The sequence below is a fragment of the Gobius niger genome, assembly GCF_951799975.1.
Source record: "Gobius niger genome assembly, chromosome: 2".
Taxonomy (NCBI): Eukaryota; Metazoa; Chordata; class Actinopteri; order Gobiiformes; family Gobiidae; genus Gobius; species Gobius niger.
Window position 1 is genome coordinate 30,645,328 of NC_136853.1, and position 15,584 is coordinate 30,660,911.

Here is a 15,584-nt window from a genome sequence, read left to right on the forward strand (position 1 = left end):
CAAAAGTTAAACATTCATACATACTTCACTTGTCGTGGTTCACAGTCCACTCCAGGCAGCAGGAGCCGTGCTGCCTGCCTCACGTCATCACTGTCCACAGAAAAGCTTCGACGATGTTCTGTGTGAGCAATGGCCACTCGAATCCACTCCATCAGAGGAGGCAGGACAATGAACGGTCTGCAGGGATATAAAGGTACACAGTAGCAGTGCAGTATCTCTAAATACTACAAAAGCCAAAAGTCATAGGACCTGTTGATTTAACTCACCTCTCCGTATGTAAGGTGACTTTGGATGGCTCCACGTTGGGGTTCTCCCACTCCATTTGCAGGCAGTGCATGAAGTAGCACAGGGTATACAGGGCCTCAGGCTCCCAGTGCATGGACATGCTGCTGCTCTTCTGGTGGACTGGGGTCCCATTGCTGGAGTTCTTTATGTGCAGAGGCTGGAGGTGGTGCATGGCCCTGGACACCAAATCACCTATGGAGCATTTATCAAAAAGATCAACAAAAACCCACATACGCTCACAATACAGAATACCTAAAAAAGAGCAGAACCCTCCTATAACTCACAACTTATATAATTAGCAGAAGATACATCTCTGCTTACTAAATTCCTCCATCCTGATCCATTAGAATGACCAGTTTTTCAAAATTTTGCTGGATTGATCCGAAAGGATCCTTACCATCTCAGATAAAGATTTCCAAATTAAATTCCAGGATCAGAGACAGAAACTTGGTCAACGGTGATGAAAGTAGCAAATACCCAGATTCCCTCAACTAGCAGACAATTTCCGGGGCCTGAAGGGTCATTATCACTTCCAAATTAGAGCAAAAGAAAGAACAAAAGCAGGCATCAATCATAATGAGCGGACGATTTACAAAATTACTCAAAAATATAATTTAAAAAAAGATGTGTGTGTGTTTTTAAAAAAATAAGGTAAATCACTATATTGTTATAGAATGCACAAAACACACATGTTATATTCACATGTTATATTCATCAAATCATAAAGGTTTACTAAATTGACATCATCAAAGTGTCTTTTTTATAAGATATATTACTGTTAGAACTCCATAATTCCATTGTTTTTCAAACTGATCATTTGGAGTTTGTTTGGTGCTGGTAAAAGGACTTGGCTGGTGTGAAAAATGTCTCAATCTTGTTGACAGATAATGTGAGAGTCCTCTTAAATAGTTTGACTGCATCATTCCTCATGAAGAGCTGAGCGGGCTGAGAAGTAGGTCAGCCTGGATGAGATTAAGATGCCAGCGCAAGGTGAAAGATGATGCAGTCTTTTACCTCTAATATGATGAAAAATTAGAATGTGGAGCTGTTCTGAGCATGAAATGTAGTACCTGGCCATGAACCTTCTCTGCCCAGAGCAGTGTGAAAGTCCATCCAGTGCACATGCACAAAGATCATACCAGGCTGCCCTTAAATGATCGCAGGATGTAAAATGCTGCTGCCCGCCTTGACAAAACACTTTAAACATGTCACTACTTTCGTGGCAACACAGAATCCAGTACAAAACACTGACTAAGGTTTTTAAATGTCTTGATGGGCTGGCTCTGTTTTATTTGATTGAACTTTTGTCCATTGATGCCCCTGTCAGAACAATGAGGCTTTCCTCCCAGTTGCTCCTCGACATTCTCGGGTCTAATTTGAAGAGCAGGGGTGACCTATATTACCTCTCTGTGGCCTCGGCTGTGGAACAGTCGGCCTCTGTGTGTCAGAGCTGTTAAGTCACTTCTGTTAGACGCATCTTCTTTCTCTGGCCTTTTAACATGAATTGAGTTAAGCTTTATCTTTTTTACTCATGATTTTATTGTTTATATTTGTTGTCTGAATAATCCTGATCATGATCAATTCTGTGTGCAGAAACAAAACGGGACCAAGCTTCGTATAAACTTGCAGAATTAAACCCACCATTAGTTCATAGTGAGTTCATTATGAATGTACACCCTGCATTTTTGATAACTTAAACAAATAATAAGCAATTACAAAAAGAAGAGAGCTAAAAAAAATTACATTACAAATTACAAATTACATTAAAAACGTTTCTTAAAAAGAAAAAATAGTTCATTCTCTATGGGTGTTTTGCATGACTACACTCAACTCAATCCTAGACGTTTTCTTGAAGATTCTTTATATTTCATTTAAAAAGCCTTATGTGCCAGGCCTAAGGTTAAAATAGACCAGTTTTCTTTCAGGGGGCACAGTCCCATGATTCCTTTCTCAGCTCCGCCCCTGCAGCGCTCAGATTTAATCTCAGCCTGACTGCACTGTGCAGAGAAAACATTTACCACATGGCCAGCTCTGCTCTGCTCATCTTGTAGGGCAGGAGAGGGGCAGAGTGAGGAGGATGAACGAAGGTTTAGTTCAGCAGCGACAGCTGCATTAATCGTACATTAAGGACTGTTGGAGGTTTATGTACTTATTGTCTCATTCTCATTTCTTATTGTAAATTGAAGTTCTGTTTTGAAACCTTGTTAAGATCCAATCATGTGAATTGTGAATTTTTTCCATTATTCAACTGGTTTCAACTTAAACTTTTGATTGGGACTATAGGATGACTTTGCTTGTCCTGTGTCTCTCATTGCTGCTGTTTGGCAGCAACTCTCATATATTTGGGTAGTGGTGCTCTGTGACCCTTGGGGCAGCATTGCACTGACAGACAAATGGCCTGTCTTTGTCACACCTGCTCACAATATGTCAGACTTCAACCCCTAGCTGTAAGTCACAGGCACGCAACAGCCAAATCCAAAAAGTTTCAAAATCTGCCCCAATTTGAAATAGTTCAAGGGCTTAAGAAGAAGAAGATATATATATATATATATATATATATATATATATATATTTTTTTTTTTTTTATTTATTTTTATTTATATAGATTACATGATGAAAGCTGCTTTAACAGTATTATTCATCAATTACAGTACATTTTGTCTGTGAAATTATGCCGACAACTGGCCCTTCACTTTACTTTTAAGCGATCGTCTTATTTTGCAAATGGTTCAAACTTTTTAACAAGCTGATCAAAGATGAGAAAATCCACCGCCATTATTTTCTATGAAAATAATGGCGGTGACGCTCAACCCGATCTGCTGAATCCAGATGCGGCGCAGGACTTTTACCTTTCTGCAGAGACTCATGTCTGTTGACTGTGACAGACAGGGAGATATAAACTTTGCTATAAACTTTGTTTGGAGGGATGAGAGGAGCAGCTGATAAAGAGAAACTATCGTCGTTATTTGACCTTTATTTAACCAGGAAAGTCCTTGCCTGGCCTGCCAGACACTCCTCCTTTCTGTTCAAAAGAAGAACCGCCTGCTTGCAGCCAGTCATTTCACGATTTGACCCCCACCTGTCACCTGTCACCACAAGGCACTCTTCCCATACACTGTTTTCTTCTGCTCTTTCGTCTATTTTAAATCATTTGCAAAATATAAAATCCCTAAAACCAGAGCAAGAAACAGCGTTGGAGGTGTTCCTCATAAAAAAAGTATGTTTTTGGAATGGCTTCCTGCCGCGTGTTACTGTGACGTATCCAGCGTTGCTCTAATTGGTTGATGCCGTCTGTCAATCGCGCAAACAGGGAAATCGTTGAGCTCATGTTTGCTTCCAGTCTACATGTCTTTGAAATATCTATGAAAAAGCATGTAGTTTGGCAGGCCAGGCAAGGAAAGTCCAACTGAGATTAAGAATTTATTTTACAGGAGAGTCCTAGACCCATAGGGGAACCTCTTGAACATATTTTTAGTGGTCGGTAGTGCATTATTTGTCATTGTACAATTGTACAATGAAATTGCGTTAGTTGAGTAAGTCCTGAGCGGCTGCGACTGAGTGCCCAGCCATTGTGGGCCAACCTGACCAGCATGTCGGTAGGAGAAACCGCAGTACTGCCTTCAGTGCTCCTTATTAATGGGTGCAGCGCCTCATGGGTTTGTCCCTGTTTCAGAGGTGGGGTGTCCTGCACTGGTCAGTTCCTCCACACCCCCCTTCATCTTCCTCCTTTCTCCGTAGCTCCCACCGCTCCCTCTGCTCCACAATAGTCTTTCATCATCTTCCAAGAGAGAGCGCAGCAGACAAATATAGTAAAGGCTTGTGTGGCTTAGCTGCGAGTCTTGCCCGGATACTTCCTTGTTTGGCCCTTTTTTGTTTCTTGTTGCTCCTTTTGGGACGCCTCCACTGCGCTGCAGGTGTGGGCGGCTCTTGGTGCCTCTTCCACCTTTTCGCTGATGATATCCAGCTTTATTGCTCCTTTAAGCCGTCTGAGATCCAGAAGCTAAACTCCTTGCTCCATTGTCTTGTGGAAATTAAACAATGGCTGAGTGATAACTCTCTGCAGCTCAATGCAGACAAAACTAAAACACTGGTTATTGCCCCTGATGATTCAATTCCAGGGATTAAAGAGTTCTTGGGTGACTTAGGCCAGTCTGCGAAGCCAAGTCTTAGAAACTTGGGAGTTATCTTTGACAAAGACATGTCATTAGTGCAGCACTGAAATCAGCTGATGAGAAACTGCTTCTTTCAACTAAGGAAAATCTCTAATGATTATTCATGCCTTTGTGTCTACACGTTTAGACTATTGTAATAGTTTGTTTTCATGTCTGAACAAGAAGGAGCTCTCTCGACTGCAATTAGTGCAAAACTCTGCAGCGAGAATTCTGACCCGCACAAACAATTGAGTTCAAAATTCTGGTTCTAGCTTTCAGAGCCGTGCATGGTCAGGCTCCTTCTTACCTCAGTGATCTGATCCTGCTCTGAGGTCTGTGGATCAGAATCTACTGAAGGTTCCACGCACTAATTTTCGGACTAGAGGTGACCGATCCTTCCAGGCCGTTGCTCCTAGGCTTTGGAACGATCTTCCCTTCTCTTTGCGCTCAAATGACTCTGTTAACACCTTCAAGAGCAAACTTAAGAGTCATCTATTTCTTCAGGCTTTTAATTAGCTACATTCTGGGCTACTATGATTTTTGGTGTTGTCTTGGCCTTTTATACTGTGTGTACTTTCTTATGTTTTTAAACTGTGTTGTGAAGCATTTTGTGGCTTTTTGTCTGTGAAAGGTGCTATACAAATAAAGCTTACTTACTTACTTACTTACTTACTTACTTACTTACTTACTTACTTACTTACTTACTTACTTACTTACTTACTCTTCACTGTTTCAGAAGAATACATTTGTAGGTCTCAAATGTCTTTAGCTTATAAGCTAGCTTTTTGCAAAAGGTTCATACTGTCTTCTTAGTTGAAACTATTATATATGGTTATTTTAGAAACACAGAGTGTTTGTTTACCTGCTGTACTAGTTTCCCCACAGCTGGGATGCCGCCCTGGAGAAGGCATCAGTCAGTCGGGGGCGTAAGCTCTCCTTACTGACTGGTAGATCCATGTACCAGGTGACGCTTCTGAGAAAGATCACAGGAAGTGATCGAAACTCGTAAAGCAGGTAAACAAACCTTCTGTTTTAAAAGAGCCATCTATTCACCTTATTCCGGAGGCTCGCGTGGGCGCCGTCATGAATTGTGCCTGCCCCTTTTCTCCTATCTGTTAACATGGGACTGAAGAAGTCCACATAGAATCAGTTACTACATGAAAACAAAGCCGTTTTTCGGCCGCGCTGAGAAACGCTGTAGTGTTGGCATGTTGCTGCAAGTGAACATTTTCATTTTACACAAATCAATCGACGAAACATCAGATTTGAGCAGAGAATATTTTCCCTCGTTCTCCGTTTATAACGGGCTTCACGCTCGACCGGAAGTGTCTGTACAACAGAAGTGCCGAGACAAAGCAAAAAGTGTCAAAAGTGGGCGGGGCAGAATAAGGTGAATTAAACCTCGCGGGCCGTGCCTCCTTTAGCGTACTTCCATGACCACTGTCCACAAGCTCCTGACAGAGGGCGCTAACGCGCTTTCATTTTGTATAATGTGAGATTTATGTGTCAGCCCCATTAGGATAACATGGGGGGCCCCGGGCATCACCATGGTAACACCGTACAAAATATGATATGGGTCTCATTGCCTTTTTTGATCGGGATGCCATCAACTATTTTTGTGCCGAATTTCATTCATTTCCGTGAGACAATTTTTTTTCCATAATGCATTTTTTCTTCTGCACCGGGAGGGGGCGCTATCGCGCCCAGTGTCACTTTTTCACATTTGTTGTGTCCAGGGGTTAAAGGTCAATAAAATGTATATTTCCGGAGTTTGTTTGTGCGAATGGGAGCAATTTTTAGTTTACAATGAAACAAAGCATAAAAAATAGCAAAAAAAATTTGGATAACTTTTGATGCCCCACATCTCGAGATGAGCTGGAGCGATTTTGAGCTCATTTGGTGAAACGCCCAAGGAGGAGTTCGTTAAAATGCGACGTCAGCGAAAACGCTGACTCAGCATTTTCCCAGACTTCCTGTCAAAATGGCGGACTTCCGGTTTGTCAGGGGGCGTGGCCACAATAATATTTTTTGTTTGTCGTCACATGACGAATGTCTGTACCAAATCCCGTCGCTCTACGACAAAGTTGACGTTGGCCCCTCCCCCATTGGCGCAATGTATTTTAATTTTTGTAGGTGGCGCTGTCGCGCCATTTCCCCCCCCCCCCAATATAAAACCACACCTTCGGTGTGGGCTGTCACTGTTTTACACGGTGAGTTTATGTTTGACATGGGGACAGCGCTTCGTGCTGTTTTCGTGCGCACTGGCCTGCGTTGCGATTACAATAGGCCCTTGTGACACCAGGCCGCTCGGGCCTAATAATAGTCATAAACTAGTTGTTTGTTTACTAAAACCTGGGTCCTTCATGTACGGACTCTCTGCAGTTAAAAATCCACTGAACCTCACAAAAACACAGCAAAGATGCACAAAAGTATCAGATAAAATGATGTAGAACCCAGAAACTACAAATGCAGAAAAGTTTGTACAATTAGGGTGAGAACAATTTGCAATTTGCAACAAGGTATAATTACAAGTATTAATCACTGTCACAAATTCATACAATTATCATTATATGCACACAATCCAAGCCGGTGCAAGAATAAGATTTTAGTTCAAGCGGGGTAGGAAACCCACTGAATAATGTGGTGTACCCCCCTGATGCATGCCCACACTTTATAACCCTGTCTGTGAATGCAGTACACATATTAATAAATCCACCTTATTTTATTAATTAAAATGAATGCAAACTTGCAGATTACATATTAAACTTTTAGGTTGGTCTGGTCTTGGTTTAACAGCACTGTAAATCCTGAAGAGAAAACAGCAGAGCAAACTGGAGGACAGGGAGCTGAGCTGAGACAGAATAGGGCAGCTGTAGGGCACAAATTAAACATTTTTATTATTATTACTATTATTATTATTATGAACTCTCTCTTTAATTTAGCAGCAACATGAAAGCTTTGTAATGTATTCTTCCACCAGAGGAGACAGATTCTCTGATTAGTTTTTATATTAATGGATGTTTAATTTACCCCTGTAATTGTTTAAGTATGTTTTATTCATCTTTTCCAGAACTCAAGAAAGCCACTGTTTATTAATGCTCATGGAACAGCCAAGCGCAGAACAAAGATTTCTAATTTCCTATTGTATGGAGACAAGGCAAATACAATGGTCATATACTTAACGTTGTACAGTGTTATATTAAATGCACTCTTGCTGGGAGATATTTATGAAACTTGATATGTAAGGTGTACATACATTTCTGTTTAGTAACTTGGTAAGGTAAAGCTTTCCGAGCTGAAACATATTTTTCATCACAGATTTGGTTTGTACATAATAGTGGAAACAGTATGGGGGTGATGTAGACCTAAAGAAACCAGCCTCTTTTTAAAGCTATATTCCAATGAAGTGCTTTAGCTATTATGTGAGCTCTGTGATGAATGAATCAAAGGGATCACCATGACAGCCAGAAATAAGACTCCTTTACCCTATGGCCTATTTTGACAATAACAATAGAAATGTTTTTGTTCTGAAACACTGAACAAGAGCCCCTCACACCTGCAGCAGGCAGGAGGCAGGAGGCGTCACCAGAGGCGCTGCAGGAAACAAGGAAGGGACAAAGGAGAAGGTGGTGAAAGACTGTTATGGAGCGGAGGGAGCTGCGCAGGAGGAAGCGGAAGGAGGAGGAGCTGACCAGTGCGGGACACCATGCTTTGAAACAGGGACCTCCAAAAACATGCGGTTGGCCCACAATGGCAGCACGCTCAGTCGCAGCGGCTCAGGACTAACACATGAACACAATTTTGTTGTACGATGTAACGATTCACTCAATCCCCAATCTGCATTTTTGTCCAAGACATGATAATGAACTATAATCATTCTGACATGTGTGCTAGTACATTTTTCAGCATAAATAAGATATGTAGCCAAGCTAACATTTTGAGACTTTTTTTCCTTTGCAGTTTGAACATAATACTACCATTTAGAACTAATTTTACAGGGCGACCCTCGAACGCCTCACAGCCTCCCGGTGCAGCCTTTGTAACCATGAGGAGGAAGACGACGGGACAACTCTCTGAAGATATTGGATTATTTGACAAACGGACATTTGTTGAGGATTTCAGCAGAATCAGAGCAGGTCGGTCAGATGTTTGTCAGTTTACAATCTTTGGTAAACTTCTGTCATCATGCTAAACTTTGCGTTAGCTGCTAACGCTAATCTCTGACTGTGTAGCCGCCAACTTTTGCTGCACTGCTGCTTCCATGCCTACATGTGTATGTGTTTACATGGTGTGGTGTGTGCTGAGGGTGAGGCGAGCTGTGGAGCTTGTATTTAGAAAAAGTTAGCTTGCTGTTTTTAGCGATGCAACATGATGGCAAAATGGTGAGGGTGGCTTAAACATTAATTCTTTTATTTTTACATCAATTCACATTTAAAGCAGTTTTATTCGATTGTACAGCAATTTTCGATTAATCGTCACATCCCTTGTACGATTATACAATGGCAAATAAAGCAAATACTGACTGACTTATATTGCATCATGTCAAATTTTTTTTTTTTTTTTACCTGTTTTATAGTTACTATCTCAGAAGTTGAGAACATTTTCCATTTACTCTGTTTCAAACCGTGAAAGTCAGAGGTAGTCTCTCAGATCTCTCAGATATTGCCTAAATAGGTTTCTAGCTCTCACAGACCCTCCGCACATCGCAACTGTTCACTTTAGTCAGAAGCACATCTCACCCACAGTTCATAGCGAGACACAGAGTTCAGACATGAACAAGGCCGACCGCCAAGCAAACACTGTGTTGATTTAGTCTCTGACTTATATGTTTGCGCTGGAGGCAAATGCGCACATGGTCTGTTTTTCTTTTCAAATGTCGCATCTACAAAGTAGATCTATGGTGTAAAATAAAGTTTACTTAACTACAAGAAAATCATTTTATTACCACAGCTTTATGAACATAATAAAAACAGGTTCAATATTAGTGGATTTTCTGTTGAGAAATTTCTTTTGAAACTGACATTATTTATCATACTTCATACATGTGCTATAGTGAAGTGACACTTACTGAGTTCGGCGACGCAGCCTACTCGTGTTGCCAGCAGGGACTGTTCCAGGGTGCGTAGTTCGGCCTGGGAGTATCCATGGCTCTCACTGCCCCGTCCCGACCGCTGCTGGTCCCTGTGCAGGTTCAGGCTCTCAGGTAAACTCAGCACACCTACAGGCAACAGCATCTTTTGTAAGACAGCAGATCAAACATTCATCATTTTATCTGGCAGCATGGATAATTGTAAGTAGATTCCCAATAAGGATGAGAAGAATATGCTTCTATGTTCAATGTTTTTAATGTGTAATTAAACTGTGATTAAATGCTTCTGAATTTAGCCGGTACAAATATGACACCAGAGCAAAGTTATCCTTAAAAGATTAATTTTTTCTCTTAGTGACAATAACTACCTTTAGGATAATACCTCCCTGTACTGCGGCAATGGCTGTACAGATACTAATAAACAGTTTCGCAAATTGCTCCTGTGACTGCATTTGAACAATCTTTGTTTAATAGTCTTCATCTGGCACTATACCAAGATATAATATGCATCAAGACATCTCAAGGGTAAACTTGATAAACATCTTGGATACAAAACCCCAGTGGAGTATATTCCCCACAGGTTCAAGGCTTAACATAAATAAGCCCTGAAAAATGTTCAGGGGCTGACTACAAGGGCTGAGGAGAAATTGGGACAACACCCTGCTGTGCACTAACCCTAGTGACAATGCACAGAGGGGGCTGCTGCCTCTCAACAATCTGTATTTACAATATAAGCCACTTTGTCCACAACAAAGCTGATGTTTGCACTGAGACAAAAGATCTTCATAATGGACAACAGCATGGGTATTGCTCATGTCCACCGCTGCATTCTCGATTCATGTTCCCATTCCCACAGTGTCCTGTCCAGCAATTCCACAATTCCCTCATCAGTTCTTGGTTCCCACATTAGTCAGAATTCAGGAGTTCTCTCTCCTTCTCACCCTCCCCTCTCCTCCTCACCCTTCTCTCACCTCCTCACCCTTCTATCTCCTCCTCGCCCTTCTCTCACCTCCTCACCCTCCCCTCTCCTCCTCACCCTTCTATCGCCTCCTCACCCTTCTATCTCCTCCTCGCCCTTCTATCTCCTCCTCACCCTCCCCTCTCCTCCTCACCCTTCTCTCACCTCCTCACCCTCCCCTCTCCTCCCCACCCTTCTATCTCCTCCTCACCCTCCCCTCTCCTCCTCACCCTTCTCTCACCTCCTCACCCTCCCCTCTCCTCCCCACCCTTCTCTCACCTCCTCACCCTCCCCTCTCCTCCTCACCCTTCTCTCACCTCCTCACCCTCCCCTCTCCTCCTCACCCTTCTATCTCCTCCTCACCCTCCCCTCTCCTCCTCACCCTCCTGTATCCTCCTCACCCTTCTCTCACCTCCTCACCCTCCCCTCTCCTCCCCACCCTTCTCTCACCTCCTCACCCTCCCCTCTGCCCGCTACCCTTCCCTCTCTTCAGCCCACACTGCTCTGACCCTGGTCTACGCCCAGCCGTGACTTAGTCTGAGTAATAAAGCTCATTTTTAGACAATTTTATAGCACGACAAACAGGTGGCACGGTAGCACAGCGGGTAGTGAGCGTGCTTCACAGCTAGAAGGTCCCGGGTTCGATTCAAACCTGGACGGGTCCTTTCTGTGTGGAGTTTGCATGTTCTCCCCAACTAAAACATGGGCAATAGGCAAATCCTCAGCCAGGTGATTCTGACCATCAGCCTGGCTTCACATTTTGGAGAAGGGTTCCCAGGTGCGGTACTGTCACCGCCCACTGCTCCTTAACAGTCCCAGTGGTGTTGAAGGATGGTTCGACACATTTCCTCTGCATATAGTGCCTTTAACCTCAACTTAAAGGGACTATACGGAGTTCGTCATGCACAAGCTTAATATAGAAGATGCAGTTACATGTATGACCTGAGGTGGCAGTGGTGAGTATAAAATGGCGAACTTGCATCTAGCCCCTTTAAAGGCACTATACCTGATTTTTTGCCTTTTTAGTAAAAATGTGACGAAATGGGTATTTATACCGTTATGGCAGTCCTTCAGCATCAATAGGTGAAGAAAAGGGTTTACGCCCCTCTTTGTCACATATTGACTATTTGGGTTGACAATACACAACATCAACAAATCATAATACAATGCAAACCTCACCCATCAAGGTTATTATTTCACAAATTACTACTTTTGCAACATACATTTATCGACAAAAAGAATGTTATCCAACAACAATAAAAAAAAAAAAGTCAGGTATAGGGTCTTAATTTTCCAACCATGCTGAAGAGGACTCTGTGGACTCGCACACTCATGGATGTGGAGCGCTGGACTCAAAGGAGAAACTGAGAGCCTAATTATAACTGCACAGGACCAAGCTTTAAACACCAGAAGAACTTGATGGGCACGCAGGTAAGCATCACATGTCGTAAGTGTGGTGAGACAAAAACACTGGCTCCAGAAGAGTATCAGTAAAGACAACAACACATTTGGGCTTTACCTCAGTCAGGCACTGTGCCAAAGTATGGATTTAGGGACAAGTGAGTAGCAGTACGAGCACAGAAGTGAAAAAGTGTAATGCTGTGGGACATGAACATCCCTACAGATCATACTATCTCCATGACAAAAACAACAAAATGTGCTATTTGATTAATGTGGCTATCCAAGATGACATAAACATTCTAAAAACAGAGGCAAAATCACAAAGTATTGAGATCTAATGATAATAATAATAATCCCCAGGGTGGACACAGCTTCCTCAGGGTAGACTGACAGTGGGGCAGCCAGTCAACAGCCCCTCCAAACTTGCACCAATCACACATCACAATCATACACTGCCTGACCAAAAAGAAAGTAGCAACCTGAATTTAACTGGCTGTTATGATCTGGTCAGGTCAAGGTTCAGCATCACAATATGCCCAACCAGGTTATTCCATCAATTGATTATTTCTTCCCTGATGGCACAGGCATATTCCAAGATGACAATGCCAGGATTCATCAAGCTCACGTTGTGAACGAGTGGTTCAGCATGAGACATCATCTTCACACACGGATTGGCCACCGCAGAGGCCAGATCTAAAGGCTTTACACGGTGGTCACACAAGATCTTGGTTAAAAAGGGTGTTTTTATTTTGGTCAGGCATTGTAAATAGACACAAGTAGTTTATTGTCTTACTCAAGGACCTTGACACAACTGTTTGTCCACTGCAAACTGGACCTGGTAATTCGGACCATTAAGAGAAAGATTGACCACCTGTATGCTATATCCAATAAAGAGGGAAATCTTGTATTAATCTACAGAGTTATATAATGAAGATTTCTAACCTATGCCCCATCCATCTCAACTGCCCCCTACTGTCCAAACTGTCCTCTTGGTATGACGGCAGGGTACACTAAGGCCTTTGCTGAATTATTCATTCTGTCAGATCAAGCCGTATAAACAAGTCGGCTGAGGCTCCCTTTCCCCTACACCTCCCACTCTCTCTCCATGTTATCTCTCTCCAACACTTGGCCGAAAAAATGACTAAGAATATTTGATCCTTGGCTGTTTGTGTAATGAACATCAAAGGTGAGAGGAAAGCTGCCCGGATGCTGCTGAGTTTGTAAAACACAGTACAAGCCGTGGTAGAGCTTGCAGAGGTGATGCACACAAACACATGACAGGAAAGGTCAAACAAATCCAACAAGGATGCTGGACCACTGTTTGATCAGAACATTTAGCATCTTGTTTTCAGAAAGAGGTAGAAAATAAATGGTTGTCTCACTTTCAGTTCAGTTCAATTAGCTTGATTGTCAAATTGATCACATGTAAAGTACACAGAAAATCGAAGTTGCATTACTCTCAATCCCTTGGTGTGAAATCAATAGTTAACACTAGAGCAGGGGTTCTGAAAGTGTGGCCATGCAGGACGAATTTGACTCTCCAGGTTGTTTGATCTGGCCCACGAGAGGTTGTTGAAAAGGAAAGGGATTGTATTAAATTACTTTTGTAACTATACGCTCTTAAGAGTTGGCCCTCTGAGCAAATCTGATTTACATTATTATGGGTTATGTATTTAATGCACTACCCACTTTTACTGTCCCGAGTGCTCAATGACCACGGTCACCACTAATGCCTTCACCCTCCAGGCCTTCTCCAGCTCTTCTCTGAGCCCCTGCTATTTCTCTAGTTTCTCATGTTCCTTTTTCCTGATGTTGCAATCACTTGGTATGGCTATGCCAATGTTCCTCTGCTCTTTGTCCACCACCACAATGTCCGGTTGGTTCACCATTACCAGTCTGTCCGTCTGTATCAGGAAGTCCTACAGGAGCTTGCCTCGGTAATTTTTTTACCACCTTTGGATTTGTTTCCCACTTTGACCTTGGGGTTTCCAGCCCATACTCTGCACAGATGTTCCTGTACACTATGCCAGACACTTTGTTATGGCGTTCCATGTAGGCTTTCCCTGCAGCATTTTACACCCTGCAGTTACTGTTTGTGCTGGATTGTCTCATTAGCCTCTTCGCACAGTCTACACCTGGGGTCTTGTCTGGTGTGGTACATCTGGGCCTCTATTGCTCTGGTGCACAAGGTCTGCTCCTGTGCAGCCATGATGAGCCTCTGCTTACTCACACCCACTCACCCTCACAGCAAAACTGCCAAGTCATTCAAAAAGGGGAAGGGAGAAGCGTTTCCTGGACTTCCTCAGGGTGTGATTAAAAACCAGAGGTGCTCTTTGGAGAACACCATGTGGGCTATATACAAGTAACTAGGGCCCAATACTAATAATAAAGCTCTGACTGAACTCATATATTGAAAATAATCTAATATCAGCACCAATATATCGGTCGAGCCCTACAAGTAACCCACCAATAGGGTTCCTCTACCTGTAACAGGAAGAGTGAGCAGGTAGGAAAAGGAAGTGACCTGTGCAAGTGCTTGCATACCCTCAGAACCAACACTACCCACCCAGAGTACAATAAAAATAACAATATAGAAAAAAAAGCATGTATAATTTTTAACTATACAAAAACTGTACAAATTATAAAAAATACAGTGTAATCAATATCCTCATTAAGTCCAGGATGTGTTGTGGCTCGCAGAGTAAAAATGCAATAGGTCTCCCATTGTTTCAGTTTTTTCAAGCGATTTCCTTTTTGTATAGTGTATAGTGGTATAGAATCTGTTCCATGTGCTTGAAGACTACCTGGGTTACTGTGATGGAAATCTGAAAAATGTCTGGCCATTGTGTAGTTGGGGTTAGCAGTGCAGATAGCATACTTATTCTCTGCCAACCTGTCCTGTCGGCATCTCTTTGTCATTCCAATTTAAAACACTTTACAGCTATAGCGCACCAGCCTGTAGATGTCTGTAGATGTACTTTTACAGTTAATGGAATGCTTTATAGAATGTGTCTTGCCTGAATGAAAGTTCAAGAAGGTTTTAGTTTGATGAATGACAATGATTACAGTTGTTGCATTTGTATGAGCCACGAGGTTTAAATCCAAGCCATATTTTTTTGCAGGAAGACGGCTGGTAACTCTATGCACTAGTTGCACAAACCACTAGTTGCGCTAGTAGTGGTTTGTGTTCAAACAAATCAAGTGGCACAAGATGGATTCTTGGGAAATCACAAATATCGCAAGAACTCAGTTTGTAGGCACATTTCACCTAATCTAATAAACTGCAACCGAACCATGCTGTATTACTAAATAAAACACAGAAACACACAGTGAATTGTAACTCTACTGAAATGTATCTCAGTTAACCCAAATGAATTCATCACTGTCTGCAGCAGTGGTATGCTATATTTTTGAGGGAGGAAATGTTTCTCTCAAGTTTGTCCCCAATTTCAGTTGAATTTATTAATTCCTGTGTATTCTGAAAGTAGTGACTTTGATAACGTAAGCCTACCATCTGTGACTTGCCATCTGTTATTGAATAGTTGCTTGCATAATATTACTTTCGTACTGGAATCCTGTGACTTTTACAACAAGATTTATGCCGGCACAAAGTTAAAGTAATGAGTCATTTAGCTTGCTTTTGCTATATATATGCAAAAGGAACTTCAGGCCTATTTGAGATGTGACTCTGCTGCTCAAG

General features: G+C 42.3%; 1 protein-coding gene across 2 annotated transcripts in view; it reads right to left on the bottom strand.

The window, feature by feature from the left end:
• btbd11a (BTB (POZ) domain containing 11a) overlaps positions 1-15,584 on the bottom strand; it is an 89,664-nt gene that overhangs the window by 15,290 nt on the left and 58,790 nt on the right. For both annotated transcript variants that reach the window (XM_079582249.1, XM_079582248.1), the window contains exons 2-4: positions 9,505-9,654; positions 267-477; positions 25-177 (exon numbers count right to left, since the gene is read on the bottom strand). In XM_079582249.1, coding sequence (XP_079438375.1) covers positions 25-177; positions 267-477; positions 9,505-9,654 — 514 coding nt within the window. The remainder of the gene's footprint in view (positions 1-24; positions 178-266; positions 478-9,504; positions 9,655-15,584) is intronic.